The 26,352-nt window shown below is 39.6% G+C and overlaps 2 protein-coding genes across 4 annotated transcripts in view; both read left to right on the forward strand.

Moving 5' to 3' along the window:
* Positions 1 to 22,671, forward strand: part of PEX1 (peroxisomal biogenesis factor 1) — a 51,923-nt gene extending 29,252 nt beyond the window's left edge. For 2 of the 3 annotated variants that reach the window (XM_024219041.2, XM_024219042.2), the window contains exons 14-24: positions 1,049 to 1,238; positions 1,489 to 1,655; positions 2,425 to 2,559; positions 4,241 to 4,305; positions 7,110 to 7,252; positions 7,335 to 7,438; positions 8,943 to 9,119; positions 12,928 to 13,158; positions 19,599 to 19,796; positions 20,130 to 20,260; positions 22,369 to 22,671. In XM_024219041.2, the coding sequence (XP_024074809.2) occupies positions 1,049 to 1,238; positions 1,489 to 1,655; positions 2,425 to 2,559; positions 4,241 to 4,305; positions 7,110 to 7,252; positions 7,335 to 7,438; positions 8,943 to 9,119; positions 12,928 to 13,158; positions 19,599 to 19,796; positions 20,130 to 20,260; positions 22,369 to 22,453 (1,626 nt within the window). In that variant the 3' untranslated portion in view covers positions 22,454 to 22,671. The remainder of the gene's footprint in view (positions 1 to 1,048; positions 1,239 to 1,488; positions 1,656 to 2,424; positions 2,560 to 4,240; positions 4,306 to 7,109; positions 7,253 to 7,334; positions 7,439 to 8,942; positions 9,120 to 12,927; positions 13,159 to 19,598; positions 19,797 to 20,129; positions 20,261 to 22,368) is intronic. The other variant, XM_024219044.2, reaches the window with a different exon arrangement.
* Positions 22,672 to 22,708: 37 nt separating this feature from the next.
* LOC112120102 (1-aminocyclopropane-1-carboxylate synthase-like protein 1) overlaps positions 22,709 to 26,352 on the forward strand; it is a 36,600-nt gene continuing 32,956 nt past the window's right edge. The window contains exon 1 of the mRNA XM_024219046.2: positions 22,709 to 22,862. Within this exon, the coding sequence (XP_024074814.2) occupies positions 22,791 to 22,862 (72 nt within the window). The 5' untranslated portion in view covers positions 22,709 to 22,790. The remainder of the gene's footprint in view (positions 22,863 to 26,352) is intronic.

The raw sequence follows: 26,352 nt of genomic DNA on the forward strand, positions 1-26,352 counted from the left end.
ATTGAGGGATTTTAAGAGATCTTTTGTGATATTAAATAGCATATAACTTTTCTATATGTTATCTTCAGGGTTCCTTTTTGGGAAAAAAACACAGAGTTATGCCTAGTGGTGAGTCTGTCTCCCACCACCCAAATTAACAGACACTTCACCATAATGTATACTTTCCCAAATTGTATTTGGGTTGTAAAATATTTAAAGGGTACTAGTTTGTTTTAATTCAAAAATTGGTTTAATTAATATATCCTTCTACTCTTAAAAATAGACTGTATTGAAATGGTACAAAAGAAATGGCAACCAATGTATTAAATATAGTGTACTCTAAGGAAAAATAAAAAGATTTGCATTTTGTACTAGTGTGTGAGAGAATGCCCACAACACGTTGGAATCGTACCCAAGTTTATGGTGCTTATTGTTCTCCTGTCATAAATGAGCCATTTAAAAAATCAAGGACTGCATTCAGATGTCTGACTTGTGCTGACTTGTGGCAGAAGAATAGACTTCCCCTGAAAAAACTATGTTGTATGACAACTCTGTAATCTGAAATTACCCAGACTTGTTTTTTAACCAGTGTCCAAATACAAATGAAAATTTCCAGTATAGGCCTTATTCTACAAGGTAGTTGAGGGTACTCAGCGCCTCTCAGGATCAGGCCCTTTATACCTGTGTGATTTGGTCTGTTTGTTCCTAGGATTTCTCATTCTTCATTTCTGATTTGGAATTTATTCCAGTGCTTGTGATGCAGATATGACTGGGATAGAATAGAAAGATTGATTTCTGAAATGATCATTGCTGGGCTAGAGGTTACAGTGGTCAATTAGTCATTTAGAATTGTAAAGCTGGTGAACTCTTAGGAAAGGTCAGATTAAAAGAATCAATTTTTCTTCAATTTGTGCTAGTATTTTTTATATATTAGTCACAAAACTCCTATGTTGAATGCAATGTTGGTAACTTTTCATTATCTGAAACATTTGAGTCTTCTAAGCTTAAGATAATAATTCATATCTGTGTAAAACTATGTATACATTCACTGTATATTTTTATTTTTCAGGAGCAAAGATGTGAATTACTGCATTCCATAATAGAAAATAAATTGAACTTCAAAATGAACAGATTCTATGATCTTGATCTCCAGCGTATTGCAAAGGAAACAGAAGGGTTTATAGCTAGAGATTTTACAATGCTAGTGGATCGTGCCATACACTCCTGTGTTTCTAATAAGGGAGCGTGCAACAAGGAAGGTATGTGATAGTCACCAAATCTCTACTTTGTTTTAGTTGTACCATATGGCATGTGCTTGCAATAATACAAAAGCAAGAAGTTATAGTAAAACTGTCTCTATATTTTACATTTAAAATGCATTTAACTGTTATTTAGAAAGTTTTGTTATCTTTGATATCATATGCATATATTCTTTTTTTCCCCCCACCATAAGGCTAAATTGATTTTAACTGGAGTTTCTTTTGTTTCTGGGGGGGGGGTTTTCAACAGACTTGAATCTGTCAACCTTAGACTTTCAAAAAGCTTTAAAAGATTTTACTCCTTCATCTCTGAGAAATGTTAACCTACACAAACCTAAAGACTTGGGCTGGGACAGGATTGGTGGCTTAAAGGATGTACAGCAAATACTCATGGATACCATCCAGTTACCCACAAAGGTACCCTTTTCTTTTAAACCAGGAACAAATGCTTCAGTACTTTACAAACCATTGTGTTTCTGGAACTCTGATTAACAATTTTACTTTGTGTAACAGCTACTCTTAGAAAAAATGGACTCTTACAGGTACAGCACAGAACTTGCAATCCTGGTAGAGGGAAGACTAAGGTGCCTTTAAGACATTTTTGCACCCTCCCTTACCTGAGATGTTCTGAAGGCTTGAGAGGCCTAGAGAACATAACATAGGCATTCCAGGCCTATGGGCCGTAGCACTGCCCAGAAGCTCTGCAGTATTGCAGCCTTGACCTGGACACATTCCTCCCAACCCCAGGCTTGTCTTCTACTCCTTGGCTTGTAAGTTGGTCCTGAGAAGGTAACATTATTACAGCTATCTTCTGCAGTGCCTGAACCAGAGGACTCTTCCCTTAGCCGGTTATGGAGCTTTTAGTACCCTTTTACATCATCCTGGCTCTTTTACCCAATGTAGAGGTACCAGAGTAAGGGTGAGAAACTCACCATAGAGCTTTTCAAAGAAATGGTTTTGAACTTTTTATAATAGGCTACTTTAATATAACCCAATTATATAATTATAATATAACTGATAATATCAGTTGAGATGAGCCCCTCTGGTGATAATGTGGATGAAGTAAGTAATCTCACAAGAATGTCCATATAAAGAAACACTCATCAGAAGCCAATTATTACATGATGTTACCAAATAATTACTTATTTGGAAATAGGTATTACTCTTGATGACTTTGTATTTTCAGTATCCAGGATTATTTGCAAACCTGCCGATACGACAGAGGACAGGAATTTTGTTGTATGGTGCTCCTGGAACAGGAAAAACTCTGTTAGCAGGTGTAGTTGCCCGAGAGAGTGGAATGAATTTTATCAGCATCAAGGTAACAAAATTTTGATGGTTTATTAGTTCTTTGTATTAACACAAAAAATCCCAACATAGTTACTTTGTCTATTTGTGTGTGTGTGTGTGTGTGTAAAATATATATGCAAAAACAAATACCAAAATAAGAAACTCACATTTAAAATGAAGTCATTGTCATGACCACAAAGAAACTGTTACAACATTTAATTTTTCCGCTGTGGATAAATACTTAGTCATGGGGCGGGGGGCGAGAGAGAGAGAGAGAGAGAGAGAGAGAGAGAGAGAGTGTGTGTGTGTGTGTGAGTGAGTGAATGAATGAATGATGCTCTAGTCTAGAGGTTAGGGCACCTGCCTGGGATGTGGGAGACCCAGGGTCCAGTCCCCCTGCTCCAATCACTCTTTTGTTATTTATCCACAGTGGAACAGGTTCAATAGGAGAGACTGAAGGGACTCCCCCTCCCCCTCCCCCCCCCGCATCAGAATATCCCATAGCTCAGTGGCTAGAGCAGTCTCCTGGGAGGTGGGAGACCCCTCTTCAAATCCTTCTCCCTCCATGAGAGGGGAATATTGAACCTGGCTCTCTCATCTCAGGTGAGTGCTCTAACCACTGGGCTAAAAGTTATAAGGTGGGCACTGCCAGGGCAATTTTGAATGGGGGCCAATCCAGTAGGCTTGCTCAGCAGCCACCTACCGGGTTGAGCCCTGCATACAAGATAGGGAGGCAAATGCCTATTTCTATCTTTCCCCAGAATCAAGCCTGGTCTACACTGGGGGAGGGGCGAGCTAAGTCGGTCTAAGTTACACAACTTCAGCTATGAAAAAAATGTAGCTGAAGTCGACGTACTTAGAGCTACTTACTGCGGTGTCTTCACTGCGGTAGGTTGACTGCTGACGCTCCCCCGTCGACTCCGCCTACGCTTCTCGCTCCGGTGGCGTACCGGAGTCGACGGGAGAGCCCTCAGCGGTCGATTTATCACGTCTTCACTAGACGCGATAAATCGACCCTTGCTGGATCGATCACTCCAGAGGTAAGTGTAGACATGCCCTCAGTCTGAGGCTTAAGTGGGAGACAGGTGTCTGGACACCAGTCCACCTGCTCAGAGGCAGAAACATAGGCACAGAGGGAACTTTTATCCTGAAAATTTAGGCACTGAGTGGGTTTGGCAGGAGTTTTGTGAATTGCAGTGGAGCCAAAACTGGGATTTAGGCACCTAAACCCAAGACTTAGATGTCTAAGTACCTTTATGGATCTGGCCCTGGCTATCTAAGCACCACTGAGTGACTTCATGCTGTGGCCACACAATGTTCTCTCTGAGAGTTTTGTTTGTAATTAATCACTAAGTATTTTTTAGAAAATTTTGTTATGTATTCTTAATTTCTTCTTCTTTATAAAAGGATTCTAACTCAGTGGGTAATGCAGCTAGCCAGAATAGTTTAAATGTATCTTCAGAACACAATCCCCAGACTTGTGATACTGTAACACATTTCCCTTTATAGCAGGAAAACTGAGAGTCAATGAAATTAGCAGTACCTGGCACAGTTTATCTAGTTTTTTGAATCACCTGGGAACCACTGCTTGCCCATTACTTTGAAATTCTCTAGTGCTTGCATAAATAACCCACCTTGCTAATAGATTCCACAGTGATATGGAATTAAGAAAAAACACAACTCCTGAGTCTTCTCATTTTGCTATTTTACAGGGACCAGAGCTACTCAGTAAATATATTGGAGCAAGTGAGCAAGCTGTTCGAGATGTCTTTAACAGGTTGGTTCTCTAAGAATAAATGTTGTTGTAAATAGATTCCACTTTCATGGCTGATACTAAAAATAATTATTTGAATTTCCTAGTCAGCAGTCTGAAAGAGCAGGCTTAATGGGTCTTGATCATTAGGTCTGAAATAGCTAAACCTGCTGAAACCACATGTTAAAATACTGACAGGGTCAACTTAACCTTCATTCTTCATAATTTGATAAATTGAGTTCCTTGCAGTTTATTGTGTAGGCGGCCTTTGGGTAAGACTTTACAAACATGTTTGCTTGTATTGATATTAAAGTTTCCATAGTATTTTAACACCATAATTGTGAACTTCAGAAGGAAATAGACATAAGTACAAAATAAAGTATAAAATATTAATGGTAGTTAACTGGAAATCCTGTTCTTCAAAGCAGTTCATTTCCACAGGAAACCATAATAGTTGCTGCTTTCTATAATTAAATGTACCTATATTAGGACTTGTCTACCTACTGCGTGGGGGCCATACACAACCCACCAGAGCATTTCATAAGGCCCACTGTTTGCTTTGCACAATATACTAATGGCCGATTCATTAGCGTTTTGTCGTCATGTTTACATCATTTTAGTTTATACAAGTGTATAAATAAACAATACTGTACATAGGTTGTTTCTATCTAAAAATATACAAAACAAACTGAACTGAAAATATAAACCAATACAGGTGATTTTAAATCTTATTAAAATCTGTAGAATCTGTTTGGCCCATACAAGGTTGTGCTTAGGTTACTCCTAGGGGAATTCTGTGCCACTGCACGTGCGCATAATTAATGAGCCACACATAATTTTAATTTTTTGCGCAGAAAAAAGCGTCTGCTGGAATGTTGCTGCAGTTTTACCTTTTGCTCACCAGAGGGCCCTGTGGCGATAGAACACAGCAACTGCTCCCAGCCTGCTAGGGAAGAGAAAGAGCCTGCCTTCTTCGCAGCGCCTGTCAGGCCACGTCAGGAGATAGGGGCTATGGGGAGATAGACAGCGTGTGGCTGCTGGGGGGTCAGACAGGAGCTCATAAGGGCTAGTGGGGGAGGACAGACTGGGGCTGAATGGGAGTGGAGGCCCAGGGCCAAAGGGGGAGGTAGGTGCAAGGCCACATGGGCAGAGCGGGAGGGGGCGCAGAGCTACGGGGGGAAGGGGCTGGCTGAGTGGGGGCACACAGACACATGGGGAGAGGTGCAGAAACATAAGTACAGGGGAGTGGCTGAGTGGGGGCACAGAGACACATGGGGATACGGGAGGGGATGCAGGACCACACAGGAATAGGGGGGTGTCTGAGTGGGGGTGGAGGGACACATGGGAATGGGGGAGTGGGTGTCTGAGTGGGGGTGAAGAGACTTGTGGACAGGGCATGCAAGGATACATGGGGGTGCAGGGACACATGGGGACACGGCAGATGTGCCTGACTGAATGGGAGAAGCTAGGGGTCAGCCAGGGTCTGCATGGGGGAAGCTCCCTAACAGTCCCTCCCCACCCCTCAAAAAAAACTGTTCCATACTTTTCCCACTCATAAGCAACAGCCCTCCAAGTTCACACCCAGACTCCTTCCCAGCAATTACTTCCCTCTCCCTCAGCTCCTCCATTACCTCCCTGACTCTGAGGGGTGCGGGAAATATGGTTCTGTATTGAAGTTTAAATGAATTATTATTCAGAGTTCTGTATTAATATGCCTAGTAAAGAATCTATTTGTCAAAAAACATTTTCTGAATCTTTTTTTATTGCCTGTATTGTTACAGACATACTTGCTGACAGGTATTTTGAAATAAATGACCAAAAATAATTGAAACCAGTGTGATTATATTGTGTTATTTTGACAAATAAAATATGCAGAATTTGAAAATATTGTGCGCAGAATTTTTAATGTTTTGGCGCAGAATTTCCCCAGGAGTATTAGGTTTATGTGGCCCTCCTGTGTAATAAGGTTGCACACGACTGGCCTGCATGAACACTGAGTTCATGGCAAGCTGGGATGTAAATCTACCCTGCAATAGCCTGCCATACAAGGGTTCTTAAACTGGGGGTCGGGACCCCTCAAGGGGTCATGAGGTTATTACATGGGGGGGGGTCGCGAGCTGTCAGTCTCCACCCCAAACCCCGCTTTGCCTCCAGCATTTATAATGATGTTAAATATATAAAAAATGTGTTTTTAATTTATAAAGGGGGGTCACAAACAGAGGCTTGCTATGTGAAAGGGGTCACCAGTACAAAAGTTTGAGAACCACTGCACTAAGGGCTTACCTTCACAAACATTTAGGCTGCGGCTAGCTGCGGTGTGAATCTACCCTGCACTACTCTGCCACGGTCTAACAGTTCAGGCATAAACAGTTGGTTAGAGCACTTTAATCTAGTCCTCTTTGAAACAGGACTAGATCAAAGCGCATTAGCGGATTTTTAATGTGCATCAGCTGGGTCCACACGAACAGTTAGACTGTGGCAGACTAGTGCAGGCTAGATTCACACAGCAGCTTGCTGTAAACTAAATGTTTGTGTAGACAAGCTCTTAGCGTCTGTGTGAACCCTGCTTCTGCACACTAGAAGTTCCCTACTGTGCTTCAGTCTACTCCTTCTTCAAAGCGGGGTAGATCAAATACTACAGAACTTTTAATGCATGGTAGTAGGATCCCCACTAGCGCAGGGTAGATTTACACCCCAACTTGCTACAAATAAGTGTTGTGTAGACAAGTCCTTACAAACCAAACAGAACACATATTTCACATCTCTAAGCAGATTTATTTTACTTAGCTTAAACCTAAGCAGAATTGAAGGATTGCATTTTGTTCCAGAGCACAGGCAGCCAAGCCTTGTATAGTTTTCTTTGATGAGTTTGATTCCATTGCCCCTCGACGAGGTCATGATAATACTGGAGTGACAGACCGAGTGGTTAACCAACTGTTGACTCAGCTGGATGGAGTAGAAGGCTTACAAGGTAAATAATTTAGCTGTCTTTTTTTTTATTTTTAAAAGGCATGAGTTCAACACATTAATGATAATCTCTTACTTTTTCTAAGGGGTTTATGTGTTGGCTGCTACTAGTCGTCCTGATTTGATTGACCCTGCTCTGTTGAGGCCAGGTCGACTGGATAAATGCCTGTACTGTCCTCCTCCTGATCAGGTGAAGAAACAATATACTACACCATATATGAAAGGAAAAAATTAGAATAATGAACAGGATTCTCCATTGCCTTGTACTTTGTGTAGTCATGTACACCTGAACAAAGTGGACTTGGTTCACCATTGCATCACTTCAGTTTTACACCTGTGTAACTTTACTAATTTCTGTGGAATTGCACTGGTATAAAACTGGAGTAATGCAGAGTGGATCAGATGCAATGAATGTAAAATGGGGATAAAACATGACCAAATCAGAATTATGGAGTTCTACGCCCGCTTTGCACTGTGTAAGTGACTATGCAGTGTTCAAGCAGTGTAGAATCAGGCCCAGTATTCTTAGGTCTTGTGTTTGTAGAAAGAATGTAACCCTTCAGATGTTTGTAATCCCATTTAGTAGACAGCCATATTTGATTTGATTTGACTGGTAGTGTTATTGTTTATTTTCTCCAGATATTCTTCCATTGTTTTCCACAGATGTAGAACCAATCATGATCTTGTGGACAAAGCCCACATAAAAGGGGCTTTGCTTACAGGAAATACACAGGAGCAGGGATTGTGGAGATTGACATTTGTCATTTCCATCTGCCAACAGGGCCCAGGTCACCATTTCACCTGCTGTTGCAGGGCATGATGAGGAGTAGAGTACATGGCCTTTTGCTTCCCCATGCAAATTAGTGACCCAGTGTTTTCCAGAGCAGGTAGGCATGGAGTCCAGCTGTTTGGGCTTTCCCTTACCTGGCCTCCATGCAATGGAAACATATTTAATCAGCATTTGGACAGTGTTGGACAGATCCAACACTCCCTGATGTAAATGGAAGGACCTTCAGTGACTTTAGTGGGTTTTGGATCAGGCCAGTAGAGACTGCAGGATTTGTCCCTTTGATTGCTCCTAATTATAATGGAGAATATGCATTAGGAATTTACATGGCAAGTTTAACAGATATCATCTCATTTCATTCTCACATGCACAAAGATAATCCCATGCACTAAGAATGCAAACACATTCTATCCAAATATTTTTCATTGCTATTTCCATAGGACAAAAAAATGAGCTCTTCAGGCCAACAGGGTCATTTCCTTTGTCTGGACACTTCTCTTCTTATGTTTAGAAAGGTGAAAACTGGTAAAAAGGCAAATCCCGTTATATTTATAAAATGTGCATGAGAGTTCACATTTAATGGTGTATTTAAAAATCTTGGATATTGATAATATAATTAGAGAATGCGCTCAGAGAATTCATGGCTCACTGGATGTTTTGTTTGGCAGTATTTTTCTTAGAAAAATTAAGTGATAGTAGTAATAAGCATATGCTTGTATTTGAAAATAGATTGTGCAGTATTTTCATATATGTACTATTTTAATTATACAAGTATCCCCTTCCAAAACTTACATTTCTGTAGATTAGTTTGACCTCTTGAGAAAGTGCTTGAGAGAATTACTATCAAAGTACTGAATAGCAGTTAGAAGCAGGAAACAGATGATGTTACCTTTTTTTTTCTTTTTAGACTTCTCGTTTTGAAATCCTAAAAGCCCTCAGTCATTCTCTGCCTTTGGCAAATGATGTGGACTTTCAGCATTTGGCAGCAAAAACGGAGCACTTCACAGGAGCTGACCTAAAAGCTTTACTGTACAATGCCCAGTTAGAGGCAATACATGCTAGCTTGGGTTCAAGTTTACCACAAGTAAGTGCACTTAAAGTATTTAAAGTATTTCCTTAATTACTGCGTTGTGCTACAAATATATTTTAGAGAGGTTAACTTTACCCAAAATAGATTTCTGCCACTTTTGGAAAAATTATATTTAAATAAAATGTCTCCTTTTCCTATAATTTCTGTGATCTGTAAACTCTGACAGATAGTTTAAATCTTATTCTATATTTGTAGCTTATTAAAATTGTAATAATTTCCCTGTGACAAAATTAGTTTAATTTTTTAAAGTATATTTGCCATTTAGAAAAGATGTTAAATTGATTTGTTTTGGTCTGAACCCATGCATATTGAATGAGAGGAGTGACAAGATAGAACCCAGTAGTCCCTCACATGAGTGTCTTTAGGGTCAGTGAGCATTTTCCCAACATTAGGGTACTAAAAGCAGTTGACATACCTAATAATATCCGCGTGGATACCTGATAATTCTTCGTTGAGTAGTGTCCCCATGGGTGCTCCACTTCAGGTGTGCTCATGCCCCATGCACCTTTAATCGGAGTATTTTGGTAGTAGTATCTCTTTGGCCTGCGCATGCATCATATAATTCCTCATGCCCCACTCCAAGGCTATATAGGGGTGCACGGGCAAGCCACTCTCCATGCCTTCTTTTCAAAGTTGCTTAGCCTAGGTACCCTTCTTTAGTTTATTACATTTACATTTTATTTAATAATTTAGGGTGACTTTTGATCTCTTTCCTCATTGGGGAGGGGGACTTTCCCCTGTTAGATTCTGTTGCCTTGGGGGTAGGCCAGGCTCTCTGGGCTTCAAGTGGTGAATTTCTTGCTGGGAGAAATGCTGGGAGGCATTCTCGTTGTGTCCACTGCTTGGTTGAATCTCATATCCCCTGAGAATGCTCCATCTGCTCCATCTTTAAGGGTAGGGTACGAAAAAATCGGGAGCTAAAACTGACTCTTAATAATGGAGAGTTCCCTCCAACAAGCCTCAGCTCCAGGCCAGGAGACCCTACTGGACATTGGCTGCTCAGTGAACACAGGGCCCTGTCAACTTCAACACATTCACCTATGTCTACCCAAGGTAAATCCACAGAGAAAACCCGTAGAAAATGAAGTCATTCTCCACAGAAACAGCCCACCTCAAAAATACCTCAGTTCCCATGGATCAAGACTGCTTTGGAGATTCTCGAGGAATCTACTGGTTTTGCAGGAGCTGGAGTCTCCCTTGTTAGTCAGTACTGCAAGGTTATCGGTACTGCGGCAAGCACGGTCACCAAGGTTAGACCTTTCCCTGGTGCCACTTGGCTCTCCAACACGTTCAGAGTGTGTTGAGGTTCCCCCTCTTGAAGAGCAGGAATTTTCCTTTCATTCAAATAGTTTTATCCAGGATTCCCTGACACTTCAGACAAGAGATTTCCATCCTGACACTTTTGACAAGAGGGGGATTTGCACCAACGATGGGCCTGTGTTCCCCTGACCTGGTTCAAGCACCAGTGAATGTCACTCAGATGCCTTTTGGCCCTCCCTATTGGCCACACTGGGATTTTTGGGCTGTGTATCGTCCGCAATTTTCCCATGACCCTTGTCTCTCTTGCAGTGAATACAAAGGGAGATGCTCCCCTACTCCAATTGCTCCTCCTTCATTATCTCAGGAACAAAAATCCTTTGAGGAGCAAGAGGCCAAGACAGATAAAGAGGTTACTCCACAAACAAATATTCATTTTTCCCAGATGAAGCAGTTATGCCTCCCTCATCAACTGTGGTTGATGACTTCAGATACTTCCAAGAGTTAATGAAGCGCATTATGGATTCCCTCCAGATTCCCCTGGAAGAGGTCAGGGAGTCATAGCATAAGCTCTTGGACATCCTCCAGTGGATCCCTATACCTGAGTTGCCCTGCCTATTAATGAGGCCATGTTCAATCTTGTCAAAACCATCTGTCAGACCCCTGCAACAATTCCACCAACGTGTAAACAGGACGATAAAAAATATTATGTCCCAGCTAAAGACTCTGAATTTCTGTTAACCCATCTGAAACTGATCTCCCTGGTTGTGGAGTCAGTGAACAAATATGACAGACAACATCATGCGAAGGCCACACCATCTGATGAGGACCAAAAACGCCTTGATCTATTCAGCAGAAAGACCTACTCATCCAGAACACTTCAATTTAGGACCGCAAACTGTCAAGCTCTCATGACTAAATGCAATCATTCAAATTACCACCTTTATTGAGCATCTGCCGGCTGATCAGTGTGACCCATTTCAGGTTGCTATTAATGACGGTCAGCTGTTAACTACAGACCTTTTTGGACACAGCCTACATTGCCGCTCGATCCATCTCTATGGCAGTAGTCATGCATAGGGATTCCCCTCTGGATTCCTAGTTGAATACCTTCCCTTTGATGACTTCATTGAGTCCACTGGTGAATCACTGAATACCTATAAGGATTCCAGAGCCACATTGCGATCCCTTGGGATTTACACACCTACAGACAAATTTAGTAGATTCCAAACCACTCAAAGATCCTACCCTGCTTCATTCTCAGGATTGCAGAGACCATATGAACCACCCAGGAAAAAGTTGAGGGTCCTGAGAAAGAGACCACCTGCTCCCTCTGCACCTGTTACTGAAACACCATAATCTAAGCATCAGTTTTAATGGGCTGGTTGAAGACCCGAAACTATCCCCCCAACACCAAGCTGTATATACACCATTGTACCCTCCTTCTACTCTTTTTGGAATCTCTCTCCCACTTTTTTTCTGCATAGGAGAGAACCACATCAGACAAATGGGTCCTGGAGGTTATAAGATCAGAGAATGCTATTTATCTTACTTCCCTCCCCTACGCCCACCCCCTTCCCCGTCCCTCTTCATGGACCCCTCTCACAAGCACCTCTTAAAGCAAGAAGTGGATCTGCAAATGGACGCTGTAGATGCATCTGCAGAAGTGTTTTTTTTTTTACCGACAAAAGCTTATGCCCAAATAAATCTGTTAGTGCCACTGGACTCCTCGTTGTTTTTGTGGATACAGACTAATACTTGGCTGTAGAACTAGTTTCTATTCTGCACAGAGGGAAGGGATTTTATTCCAGCTCCTTTCTGGTCCCAAAAAAGAAAGGAGGATGGAGACCAATTTTGGATCTAAGACTCCTAAACAACATTGTCAAGTCTCAAAAATTCAGGATGGTTTCTCTTGTAGCTATAATTCCATCATTACAACCAGGGAATTGGTTTTCAGCCTTCAACCTTCAGGTTGCTTATTTTCGTATCGCAACTCACCCATCTCACAAAGATTTGAAATAGGGCAGTAAGTAGCCGCACTGTCAACATCAACTGATGGTTTCTTGAGGAAAAGTCATACACAAACCTCTTTAAAATTTAGCAGCATCTTTCCCTCTTAATAGAAACATTGACAAACACCACTAATAATGGACCAGTTACTTTCCAGCAGTCTTTCATCAGCCCGGAAGGATATGATACAGTACAGGTTGCGTTTGAAGTTCTGTTAACATCTCCATATGCTTAGTGAGTGACACAGGCCACGAAACAATGAAATAAGACATTATATTTATCTCCACAAATTATTGCTCTTCTGTCTGCTACAGAAGCAAAAAGTTCCAGCTAAATCTGAAGAATTTTCTCTGCAAAATATTTAGAAATTTCCTCACAGTGGAGGAGGGATTGCTAGAATCAGCAACCAAGCAGAAACAACCCAAATTAAATTGTTTGTTAAATATCAATTTTAAATGAAATAGCAAATTGCTGTTACGTGTGACTAAATTAAAGCCTCTGGCAATGTTCTCATTTTGTTCTTGTTTTGTCCCAGGATATTGGTTCTAGTTCAGACAGTGACCTCAGTCTCTCTTCTATGGTTTTCTTAAACCATAGCAGTGGTTCAGATGATTCAGCAGGGGATGTAGAAGGAGGGCTGGAGCAGTCTCTTATTTCCCTAGAGATGTCCGAGTTGTTTCCTGAAGATTCAAGGTCCAACATTTATCGTCTTTACTTTGGAAGCTCCTATGAATCAGAGCTAGGAAATGGAACTCCTTCAGAACTGGTAATTTGCCTCTTTTTCTATAATTGACATTTATTCTAAACTTTTTTAGGGGGACAATATAAAAATGTACAAATTAGGATATTTTGTGTTTGAAAACAGATACAGTGAATTTAAAAGACAGGAACAGTTACAGGGCTTTATCTCTCAAACCTTCCCAGGCCATCTTCTCTTGCCACCTCCCGAGAGGAGAGAGGAAGGCTCACTGACAAAATATGATATTGACTTCTCTGCAATTTGACAGCGTCTTAGACCAAGATATTTTATAATTAAGTAAACCATGTCCTAACTAGTTCTTTTTATGTAAACTGTCTGTTTATTCCCCCTAAAAATCCTCCCAAAGTAACCGAGGCTGAATAGTACCATATCACAGAACCATTTCAGTCAGCATAGACTGCTGGAGAGCCAAGTCACAATCAAAATGCTGAGAATGCCAGCATCTGGAATGTGGCAGTTTCCAATCGGCTATTCCATCAGTGCACTACTTTTGGCCAAACGGGTTGCTTCTGTGGAGTAAGAAAATCTTAGCTGCAGCTACTGATTAGAAATTCTGGTTCTTAAGTCCATAGATTTGTTGCCACCGCTGTTAAACAAGTCACCTAAGGAATTGATTCCTTTATCCCTTTACTTGTGCCAGACTCAGGATTTCACCATAATGGGACTTTAGCAACTATGGATGGGTAACTTATTTTGTTAATGCTGGTCCTATTGATGCCATATATCCAAGGGCTTGTTTGTTATCATTCACGTCAGACACACATGAACATGTTCAACGTGTGTTGAAAACCAAAGAACAGAAATTGTAAAAAAAACATTGGGAATATATTTAAGAACTTATGTGATGCAATGAACAAATGAAAAAGTAAATTTAATTTTTGAAACAGGATCTTGCATCTCTATGAAATGCATGGATTTATAAAAAAAATATTTTAAATCCTGAAAAACTTTTTTTTAGGCTAATGCACCTCTTACTGATAAAATCGTACTTTTTTTCTTATCTTCAAATTGGCTCTAGGTAATAGGGTTTTTCTAAAATTCCTATTAGAGGTCTTTGTACAGAAAATAAAGATTAATCATTTTGAAGAAAGCTTGGTGATTTGAAACTGTAACAGCCTGTTGTCAGGCTGAAATCCTAACTGGCTAAACAACTTTCCTTTAAATTCCTACTAAATCATTTACTGACATTATAATTCAGGTAGCCACTTCTTCCCAACAGGTATAACTAGATTCTCAGGGTTGGCATAGTTCTTTGGCAGCTCTCTGCTTCCATTCATTCAAGGTCACATGAGGTATAATTTTAATTATGTTACCATAGAAGTAATAATATAATCTTATAACAAAGCTTGGCCAGTAATATTCAAAGCTGTATTCTCTATTTTTTATCCTCAGGGAATACATTTTGTTCTATTTACTGAAATCATAAAACCCCTCAAAATAACCATGTCTCTTTCAAATACAGTAGAGCAAGTATTACACTACTTGTAGTAATCCCACAAGATCTAGGTGCATCAGGGAAAATTAATATCAAGTATTTAGAAATAGCTTATAAATATAATGTCAGCTAGTCAGTAGAATAAACTGCCAAAGGCAGCTGTAGAATTGCCATTACTTGAAGTATTCAAAGTTAGACTTGCCACAAGGCTAAATTTGACACCTGCCTGTTAAGGGTGGTTTAGAGATAATAAATTCAATCCTGCTATGATACAGGGAATGGATTTACATGATACAATACACAAGAGGACCCTTCCAATCCAAATGCGTCTATTCCAGATTTTGGAAGAAGTTTTAACATGAGGGAGTTCAAATATTTTCCCAAAACACAAAGAAAAAAACTTTTTTTTTTTTTACTTTTTATTATATCAAAGTTACAATAAGACATTAACATACTTCATTGTACATTACTTATTACTTATTCAGGATCATGTTAATATTCAAAGAACCTAGCTAAAGATTCTGGCTTGCTGGCTAAGGAGCCCTCTTCCTCTGAGTATGCTAAAAAGGGTGACCAAATTTCTAAATACCTATTCTCTTTTTGGCGCTTCTCTTGTATATGTACTTGATGCGAAACCTTTTCCATTATAAAGAGACTCCATATTTTACTATACCACAATCCCATAGAAGTCACATTTTTCCAATAACATGCAATACAAAATCTTGCTAAAAAGAAATGAATTTGTTATTCTGTTTAAAATGTAGCTCCTTTACTGGTGCATTAAGTTAGCAGGTCAGGGTATTCCTGGGAAGCTGGCATTTTGTTATAAGATGAATTTCTTTAATAATTTCCTCCCCAAATCATCTCATTCATGGGTGCCACTGCCACATGTGCAACTGTGTCCCCCTTTCTCCGCATCTCCTCCAACTAAGAGCATCTCTAGTGTAAAAATACAATGGATCTTAACTGGAGTCAAATGCCATCTATACAGTAATTTATTTAAAAAAAATATTTTTGAGCAACACATATTGAAAATGTATATCTTGTTTCTCATACAGAGACCCACTCATCTAGATAAATTTTTGTCCAAATTCCTCTCCCATCTTTTCTTTTCTCTGTTTTAAATATTGTGATCATTCTGTCTTTGATTTACCTTAATCTCTTTAATTGCAATATTACGTTCCATATAAGTTTATTTGGTTTGACCTTTGATTTTTTCACTTTGTAGTGCCTATTGTTTTAGTCCAGGGATCGGCAACCTTTGGCACGCGGTCCGCCAGGGTAAGCACCCTGGTGGGCCGGGCCAGTTTGTTTACCTGCCGCGTCCGCAGGTTTGGCCGATCGCAGCTCCCACTGGCCGCGGTTCACCGCTCCAGGCCAATGGGGGCTGCGGGAAGCGGCGCTAGCCTAGTGATGTGCTGGCCACCGCTTCCCGCCGCCCCCATTGGCCTGGAGCAGTGAATGCCACAACAATACATATACAATTGCATTTTTAACACAATGTATTCAAAAGGTATTAACCATCATTCAATAAGGTTTAACTTAATTCAATAAAGTTTAGGATATTACAGTCTCTCACAACATCGTATTAAATTTGTTATCAAAAGTTTAAATCCTGGTGGATGGGTATCCAAAGTATTAATATCAAGAAAAGTTCAAATCTTATGTATGGAATTTTTATTATTCCCAGTGGTCTTCCAGGTATCAGAATCTACTTTAGCCAGCCTTTTTTGCACCTAGAATTCAGACTGGATTCTCAGGCAATCCCTCATGTCATTTATTCTTAAAGTAGAACTTAGCTCAATTCTACGTCACCACTACGTTATTCATGGGGAGCTGCAAACAAAATTATTTTCTTTGAGATAAGATATTGGGACAAATGTCTTCATCCAGGACCATTGTTACTGCAGCTCTACAGTTTCAGCTAGTTTGGTGCATCGTGTGTTCATCTCCTCTCTGGTGTTTTTTATATTTACTTATATTCGAATGTAAAGTCTTTGGATAAGGGACTATATTTTTGCATAAATCTGCAATACAGTATATACACTTATAATGCTATATAATTAATTGTGCCTGGCATTCTTCAGTAACCGTGACTAAGACTATATCTTTGTCACAAACTTTTTTTTTAAACACAAAAACATTAATTTAAGGTTTTATTAGCAACAAGTAATGATCTTGTAACTTTCTGAGTAAAACTCCTATAAGATTTTTTTTTTTATAAACTTGGCTCTATATGTAACTGGATAACCTGATTTTTTTTAAACAATTATCATTAAGCAGCTTAAAATATTTTAAATTACAAAATAAAGTGCTCAGTTGACTTTGCTCTTCTTTAAAACAAAATAAATGTGTGCCCGCCCCCCAACCTTAACCATGTCTTAACCATGAGATGACAGAATGCTATTAAAGGTATAGGGATTAATCTCCGATGATCGCTTTTGAACCCAGATCTCCATTGCACTAGGAAAATGTACTGCTGCTGTTTATTACCAGGCTGAACCTAATTTTTTTTTCTCCTTTAACAGAACTCCAACAAGTTTGTCAAGCTACTGTAACATGTTTAACTCTTCCACTCTTGTCCCTAAAAGAAAGCTGTATATTCGTAATGTTTCCATGTTAAAACATGGATGAATGTTCAAAATATTTTAATATGTCAAATTTCATCTACATTAATAACAGTTTTAAAGCACAATGGCTAGTAATGCAGTCAGTATCTTACAGGAGGCAATTTCAAAGGCAGTTCTCTGTGTAGAGAAATTGATTTTGTTCTGCATTTCTAACACAGTAAATTGAAATGCATTTAGGTTTTGATTCAGTTCAGTAAAGTCAACAGGAGTCTTGATTGGATTCAGTGGTTGTTGGATCACACCATTAGAGATTAAGGCCCCAATTCAGCAATGTACATAGGTATATGAATAACTTTAAGGATATCAGAAGTCAGTGGAACTAGTCATATGCTTAAAGTTATGCATGTGCTTAAGTACTTCTCTGAATCAGACCCTACAGGATTGTCAAAGACTACATGCTGGAGGAATTTCTTTAACAGCTTGGCAGACATTCCAACAAAGACAATCAGCAGGTCTGGTAGTCCCTGTCAATACTGTGGTTAAAACTATGCTTAAATATGATTTTCCTAATTCACTTCTAGCATGTTTGGGTATATGGGGATTGTTGATGTGTAGGTGGAAGACAGATGTTGATATAACATCAGAGTTAGGTTGTGTAACCTATGAACTTCATAGTTTTCCATAATTGTACTTTAAACTTTAACATTAATTTAGACTCACCTGTCTTTCAGATGTTATTTTTGTAATAACTGCAGTGTTCTGATCAAGCTCTTGTATTAAAAAGTTGATATGTGTATTCAGACCCTTAATTTTATCTTAATAAAGAATTTTGTCTGAGAAATTCCTTTAGTTTTATGATGAAGTGTCATGGTAAACGTCGATAGCCCTCCAATGCAGACACCTTTATTGTCCAGTAGCTGTATAAATTAGATTGGGGTAAAATTTTCAGAAGTGCCTAAATGAAATGAAACCTTAGGCACCTATGTTCCATTTTCAAAAATGATTTAAGGGGTGATTTTTAGAGGCACAAATGGCAGTTAGGTGACTTTCAAGGAGTCTTTCAAGAGACTTAGGAGTGTAAATGCTTAAATCACTTTTGAAAATTGGACTTAGGAACCTAAGTCCCTGAGGTGCTTTTGAAATATATCATAGATGACAGTTGTATTAACATACCTTTGATACTTCAGAGTTCTTGAACTTCCTAATATGCTTCAGCTTTGGGCTTTGGAATGATATAAATTTTCTAAAGTCTGCAGAGAACTCACAGATTGCTGATGTTTAAATTATCAGAGTGAATAGATTCAAAACTTACTATGTAAACTTTCCCAGAATTCAAAGCCCCTAGTTCTTCCTACTGTTGGGATGCACCAACCAGTAGATCTTGGACACACCATCCAAGTTGTACTGCTGTTGCATCCCTAAGAGTCTGAATATTCAGAGACCACCTCAGAGAATTCTGGTTACAAATAAGTAACCTTCATTTCTTCTTCAAGTGTACTCTGTGTATTCATACTCTTGAAGTGCACCAGCTGGTGCAGTTTGGCCTCAAAGAACTCAGGGTACAAGTAAATAACCTTCATTTTTCACTCATAACTAAAACAAATTTGGACTTATTAGACCAAACTGTTTTTGAAATAGGGCATTCCCAAAAAGTTAGATTTTTCTAAAAGTGAAATACCTTATTCAAAGTTTTGTATGTTGTCTGAGCCAATGTGTTGGTGCAGTGGTGCCCCCTCTGGCCAGCGGGGCATTGGCACTTGAACTCATTTAGCCTGGTGGGCTGTTAGTCTATTACTGGTGCCCAGGGATCTGAAGACCCTCTCCACTCTTAAGTCCATCAGGGGATGGATGGTAGGGAAATCCATGCCCACCCACTCCACTGGGTTCCAGCTCAGGGTCCTCAAGCTAGATAAACTAGATCAGGATTCGTTGTCTCCAGCTATGCCCTGAGCTCCTCCCTACTTCCCCCGGGTTTCTGCAGACTCTTTGGCCTGCTGTTCTGGCTGTCTCCTTCTAGGGTGTTGTCCCTGAGTGTCTCTTCAGCAGCTTGCTGGCAGGAGTTCCCTCCTCCAGGCCTTCTTACTCTTCTGATGGCTGCCCCGCCCTGCCCCTTTGCTTCCCAGTCCTTTTATCCTCCCAGCTATGTTGAGACAGCTAAGGAGCAATGACCGGCAGTGCCTGTGTTAACCTTTTGGTTGCTGGGCCAGCATGGGGAACATATACCCCTTGACAATGTCCAAAATAGCTTGTCTGGTTAGCCAGAAGCTTTTGTGCTGGGATGTCAGTATAAATGACACATTTTAGAAAAAAAGGACTTTTATTGTGAAGAGAGAAAGCTTAGGTACACAGTTGTGGTTAAATGGAATGAGTATTAAAACCTTAACTAAGGAGTTGCTATTTTGGATTAATAGTAATTTAGTGTTTTTCCCCCGTCACTCTAGAGCTCTCAGTGTTTGTCTGGACCAAACTCCATAACCCATGATTTAACTGGCATTACTTTGAGAGATATAGTATCGTCACAACCTTCCGTGCTCAGAACCGCCTCACAAGAAGGTTTCCAAGAACTTAATCAAGAACAAATAGAGCAACTCAGGGCTGAAATCAATGCAATCAAGGCCAACTACAGGAGCAAGAATGGAGTATGGCAGTTTTTTCATATTATTCAATCCTAATATGTTTCCATTAGTTTTCACTCCTTGTCTGTATTTTTTCCTGTTTTATAAATTATTTCTGCAGTAATATTAAACTGAAACAGAGTAAAGCTAATGTGTAAAGGTCGAAGATGTAGTCTGACAAAATATGCCAGCAAGTTGACTGCTTCATATAGCTACATTATTCCTGTGTTTTTTAATGTCTAGAGATAAGCTTAGTACTGTGTGTGTAGTACACTTGAGATAAATATACTTTAGAATAATACTGACAAATGTTGGAAAAGATCCCAAAGTTATTACTATTTATTTTCTGTTTTCAAGGAGGATGTTGCCCCTAGCCAATCAGGATTAACCAGGAACACTTTAATTATTAGTCAGTCCCACCTAATGGCTGCACTTGAGGACACAAGACCATCTGTAAGTCAAGATGACTGGAAGAATTTTGTTGAACTGTAAGTAGTAAATTAATTTACTAAATTTGTTTACAGAGTTATTATTTTTAAATTTCATGCATGAACATTACATTTAGTTCAATCTTTCAAGAGTTGTTTAATATCAGTGTTTTGCAAAATAACTGAATTATATTATAAATTATATAATCCCCACAGCAAAGTTCATCTTTTCAGCACTTCAGAACTATTAAACATTAATAAAATTAAATATGCGTCAGGGAAGCACAATTCACCAGTGTGTTTGTTTGAACATTTGCATTATCTTCTCTGTTGTTTCTCCTTGTAGTTATTTTGATTGCATCTAGATATTAACTTGCTTAGATTTAGCTATTCCATTATTTAGACTACTTTATCTTATGGTTGATAGCAATGATGCATGCTAGTGACTCATTCTTACTTCAGCTACATAATTGTCTACATAAATCCCACTATTGCTAAAGGAAGTTACCTATTTGCCTGAAGGGGAAAACTGACCCTTAGAAAATCAAGGCAATTATGCACCTGATCCAAAGACCACTGAAGATGATGGAAACAATCCCATTTTTATCAATGGGCTTTGGGTCAGACTCAATTTCTACTGCAAGTACTATCTACAGTAGCAACAAGAATAATAAAAAAAATCTTCAATTAATTTAATCTATCTTTTTCATATGAATAGAACACGCTTCAGTATATTGCAGAAGCTCCATGTTATAACTCAGTTTTCTCAATTAGATTCCAAGTTACAGCTACATTATGTATAACTATATTGCTTTCTATAGCACCAAGAGATTCTTGGATCCCTGAGATGGCGTGTTACGTGAGCAAAGTGTTAAATTTCTTTGCTCATGAAAGTATAAAATATTCACATGTTTAGTTGTATTCATATTTTTGTTTGCAAAGTAAAATCATAAATAATTTAACATGCAATTAAATGCTAATGTTTCAGAATACACAAGTAATATTTTAAATATTTTAGGCCCATCCTGCATCTATACCAGACAAACAGTGGTTTCAGCTGCTTGTTGCAGCAATAAATCAGGTGTTTTGGTTTGGGGGGTGGTATTTTTGTCTCTAAATTTTTTGTTCTTTTGAGTTTAATAACTTTTTAAAAATGAGAAAAAAATAGAGAGAGAAAGGGAGCAGTTAATCTGAGGCAAAAATTTGATTACAATTTTTAATGTTTTAATCTGCATTTACCATATTGACATGGATATCATTGCTAAATTAGACCTAATTTCATAGTGACCTGAGAAAGTTGAAGCTCGGAGGGGGGAGTTGGGTGGGCTTGTGGGGGTTTTTTGTTTTGTTTTGAGTCTGGTTGAGGAGGTGTTAAATTCAGACCTTTTTGGTGGGCTGCCCTAGCACCGTACTTTGATCCCTGAGTTGATTATCTCTTAGAGAATAGGCCTTGGCTACACTTGCGAATTCACAGCGCTGCCGCGGCAACGCTGTGAAGCGCGAGTGTAGTCGCGCCGCCAGTGCTGCGAGAGAGCTCTCGCAGCGCTGTATGTACTCCACCTCTCCGAGGGGAATAGCTTGCAGCACTGCGAGCGAGCGTGCAGCGCTGCAGGCGCTGATTACACTGGCATTTACAGCGCTGCACTCGCTGCGCTCGGGGGGGGGCGTTTTCACACCTCTGAGCACAGCAAGTTGCAGCGCTGTACAGCGCCAGTGTAGCCAAGGCCAGAGTCACCGCTTTTCAGAGCTTGGGAGTATAAGAATTTCCTCTCACAATCTGCTGGGAACTTCACATGGATTTGGAATTACAGTAACTGAAATCTGTTGCTCTAGCTAAGGATTCTGTGTAACATACATTTTGTTCTATTAATCTTATATATCTGCGGTGTTGCTAATAAGGAGTAAGAATGTCCCATCCTGCAGCAAACATTTATTGGAAGGGTCTTTATAGGTAGAAATCTTTCATTAATATGAATCTATGACCACTCATAGTTTGTTCCTAACATTGTGTAAAGAGGGTATTCTCTGCTATGTACAACTCTTGCGTTATTCATACAATCACACACAACTGGTTTGGTCTTCATTGGTATTGATGTGTAACTAATGAGGATTTTGAAAAGAATGATGGCATCTTATACTAATATGCTATTACTTATTCTTGTTTCTAGCTATGAGAATTTTCAGCATCCCAAGAAGAGGAAAGGGCAGAATGGAGCAACTTTCAGACCAGGACAAAAAGTGACTTTAGCATAATAATTTTTAATGTGATTGTAATCACTAAATTGTAGCTTTAAATGTTAGATGTTTAAATTATAAGATCAGAATAAGATTTATATTCATATGGGTTTATTATTGCAGTGACTGAATGACAGGCTTCTTTGAAATTAATTTTAAGGGTTGTAAAATTATTTGACATTTTATTTTGCAAAAATATGTCTTCCTACAAATTGGTATTAAACATTTTGAGACAACATTGGTTACAATGTATCTAATTGCTTATCTGCCAATGAAGTCCAGGTTTTGAACTTATCGTGCAGTTTTTGGAAGGAATTGATGGTTTTATCAAGCTTTCTTCTTCCTCACAACAAATATGTTGTTTTCTTCACAGCTGTTCTACAGTTATATTTCTATAGTTGTAATGAAAACCAAATGGCATCCTAAGGTAGATTTACCAAAATTCTGTGTTCAGGAGAAGCATGGTATTTATACAACTTATATGGATAAATTTTAATAACTAACAACACTGGAAATATACAAATATATTGAGCTATGTATGTTATGGTCTTTATAAGTCTAAAGGGGAAACATTCTGCATGTTTATTGGTAGGTAAGTAGTCCAATATATTCTTTCAGATCAGCTACAGATGAATAGAATTAAAAACAAACCAAAATCTAAGCTTACCTTCTAAAGTAAGAAAATAGAGACAGGATAGATTTATTTTCAAAAAAGGGGAAAGATGCTTTCATTTTCCAACTAAATCATCTGAGAAAGCATTGAAATTTAAGTCTGAAGGGATGACCAAGTGGAGAACTAGGATATTGATAAGCATCAGAACATAGTATATTGTCAGTAAAATGCTCTGTGGAGTCACCTTCATAGTCAGAGTATGTGTGGTTTTTTTAAATAGCATATTGTATTTCAGTGTCAAAAATTGTACTGACAATCTTAAAATGAAAGCAAGTCTGCATCAGGCTCCACACTGAGATCCCCGTTCACTCTGCAGAATGAAAGTAGGATTACATACCATGGCTTGCAAAACTTTCATGAAAACTTAACAGTACATACTCCTCTACTTCCTCCTCACTCTTTTTAATGAGGAAGTTAATACATATAATAATGGTATTTTACTACTTCTCTATCCTCTTCCCCCCCCTCCAAAAAAAAAATTCTCTGAGCAAGAGAGTAAGTAGACTGTTACAGATGTGCTGTACTAACTGATGTAAAGATGGTAGAACCTTGATTGGGGCTGTGGGTAATACTTCTCAGCCTGAGGTCACTATTAGCAATTAGTGGATATGAGATAATCTCTTCTTCACTAATCCTTCAATAATAACTAAAAACTAACAGATGGAATGACGCATGTCTACAGAATGTTTTATTCAGGTATATGATTATGGTGTACAGGGGACATAAGAAACCCTTAGCCAGCCTGGGGAGAATTCCTCTGGTTCAGGCACTGCATACCAGTCATAGGTAAGGCTAAGATTTAGTCACAAGTATTTTTAGTAAAAGTCATGGACAGGTCACAGGCAGTAAACAAAAAGTCATGGCCCCTGACCTGTCTATGACTTTTACTAAAAATACCCCTAACTAAATCTTAGGTGCTGGGGAGGGAGCGCTCCCAGGTATGCTTCTGCTCTGGAGGGGTGCTCTGAGGGATGCTGCTGCTTCTGGGGGGGCACTCTGGGCCCCGCCGCTGTTGGGCAGGGCCCACTGCAGCTGCTCTGGGTGGGGGGCGGCCTGAAGCCCCGCCGCTGTTACTCCCAGACTGCTGCTGCTCCCGGACTACTGCTACAGGGCAGAGCCCAGGACCAGCTGCCTGGGGCTGCCCGAGCAGCGGCCGGTTCGGCTGGCCCCGGGCCGACCCAGCTGCTCGGGCGATCATGGAGTCAGCCGCATCGGCTGCTGCAGAAATCACAGAGGTCCTGGAAAGTCACAGAATCTGCGACTTCCATGACCTCTTTGAAAGACTCACAGCCTTAGTCATAGGCTGCCCTGTGCAGGCCTTCTCACAAGACCCAGCATATGAGGTATGCCAGGAATAAACGGGGATAGGAGGGAAGCATATACTGCTATGAAGATTCTCAGCTGCTGTTGGTTGTGAAACTACCCACAGGCACCCCAAGAATGAGCCCATATTTTTTAAAGCATCTCTTAGCTGCTCTATTTTTCTCCAGGAGCCACACCAGATTTGTTCATGTTCCCCCTATAGAAGTAAAATGGTGAACAAGGATGCCAGTTAGTGACAGGTGGGATGGTAGTGTTTGTGATGTGTTCATTGGAACTAGTCTGAGATCACGACACTAATTTCAAGTAGGCCACCAAAAGTCACTGGATAATAATGACATAATTAATCTATATTTGAACCACTGAGCTAAAGATGAAAGGGTCTGTGCCTCAATACTAATCCCTTATGTCACCCTGTGCCCCAATGTGATATATAAAGCCATGAAGTCAATTTTTTTTCTGGGTGCTTATTATAAACTGTGTAAAAGTTGACTGTAAAAGTTAGGTTATCTTTTCAATCCTCTATCATCTGTCTTGTCAGCTGCAACTGAAATGTACTCAATTGCCAGCCATTCTTTCTTAGTAGTTGATGGGTATCTAAAAAAAACAAGAGCTAAATATAGACAAGGTTACATAAGTGCAAGGGATTTTTTTGTTTTGTTTTGCTTCCTGGAAGCAAAACAATAGTTAGGGAAATGGTGTTTTGAATTGGACTTTCAATTAAGTCAACACAAGACTTCCAATATGATCCCCCAAAAAAGAGAGCCATCAAACTAAATCCTTCATAGAATTCTTTGCCGGAGTAACACTGTCTGACTTAAGGAGAGTGGATTCTGGGAGTGGTTTAGAATCTAATTTATTTCTTTTACCGAATATTGATGATCTCAGCAGTAAGGGAATCTGTCATTCAGCCAAGGACTGTGTGGCCTTGATCTGTATTTTAACAAATCATTTTTCATATATAAAAGCTTGTGTGAGAGGTCAATTTTCAGTGGGTCACAGCAGAATAGCTCTTTTGTTACACATGTAGCTAAACCAATAAGTACCAGTCTCCTCAAAAATTTGCAACGAACAATAGGTAAAATGCAGGTCTTGTCCCTGTCTGCAGTATAGTTCCAATGTGACTTTCTCCCCCATGTTCACTCTGCATTGGTCAAGAAACCTTAGTTGATTTTCAATGGATTCGAGCTATTTGTGTTTTTAAATTCTACTCCGTTTTTGGAGGTTAATCAAAGACAGACAGCACTGCTATGTGTAAGAGATCCATCCCGTGCTGTGGTTATCTAATAGCAGCTGATCCCACACTGCAGTTGTATAACATTTCCGAGGAACTTCTAGGAAGTCACAGTAGCCTCCAAGTACTATGTAAAAAATATGTAACTAATACAGCATGACCTTGTTTGGATAGTAGAGAGTTACAACAAGCTTCTTTGGTGCACAAGCCTATTAGCTGCCAACAGCTCAGAAAAGTTACTCTTAGATAACTGCAGGGACAGAATTTCTCTGACACCCATTTGGATAGCAGTCAGAAAACACGCCAGTATTCTAACGTTAACAGAAGAAAATTTCCTTAGCAAAAAACAGAGGTAATTTTTAAAAAACAAACAGAAGTAGTTTAAACCAGATTGAAAGTCTGTCTTCCATCTTGTGGCCTCACAGAATTACTCGTCTAAATGCAGCAGCGTGCACCCCTAAGTGACCTTAGCTCTGCATGATACTCCATGCAGCACTGCCTGTGATCAACACTCCAAGCTTGCCTTGTGACATGTATGCTATATGCAGAACAGAGAAACAAGCACAAATCAAAGACAGTGTGGCAAGGCAGCCCTACTGGCACTGGAGAAGCAACAGCAGCCCCTCCAGTCAGCAGCCCCTCCAGTACCAACGTTTACAACAGAACACATTTCTGGACATTTTAACTTAA

Source organism: Terrapene carolina, unplaced genomic scaffold (assembly GCF_002925995.2).
Source record: "Terrapene carolina triunguis isolate 2854851 unplaced genomic scaffold, T_m_triunguis-2.0 Scaffold84, whole genome shotgun sequence".
Taxonomy (NCBI): domain Eukaryota; kingdom Metazoa; phylum Chordata; order Testudines; family Emydidae; genus Terrapene; species Terrapene triunguis.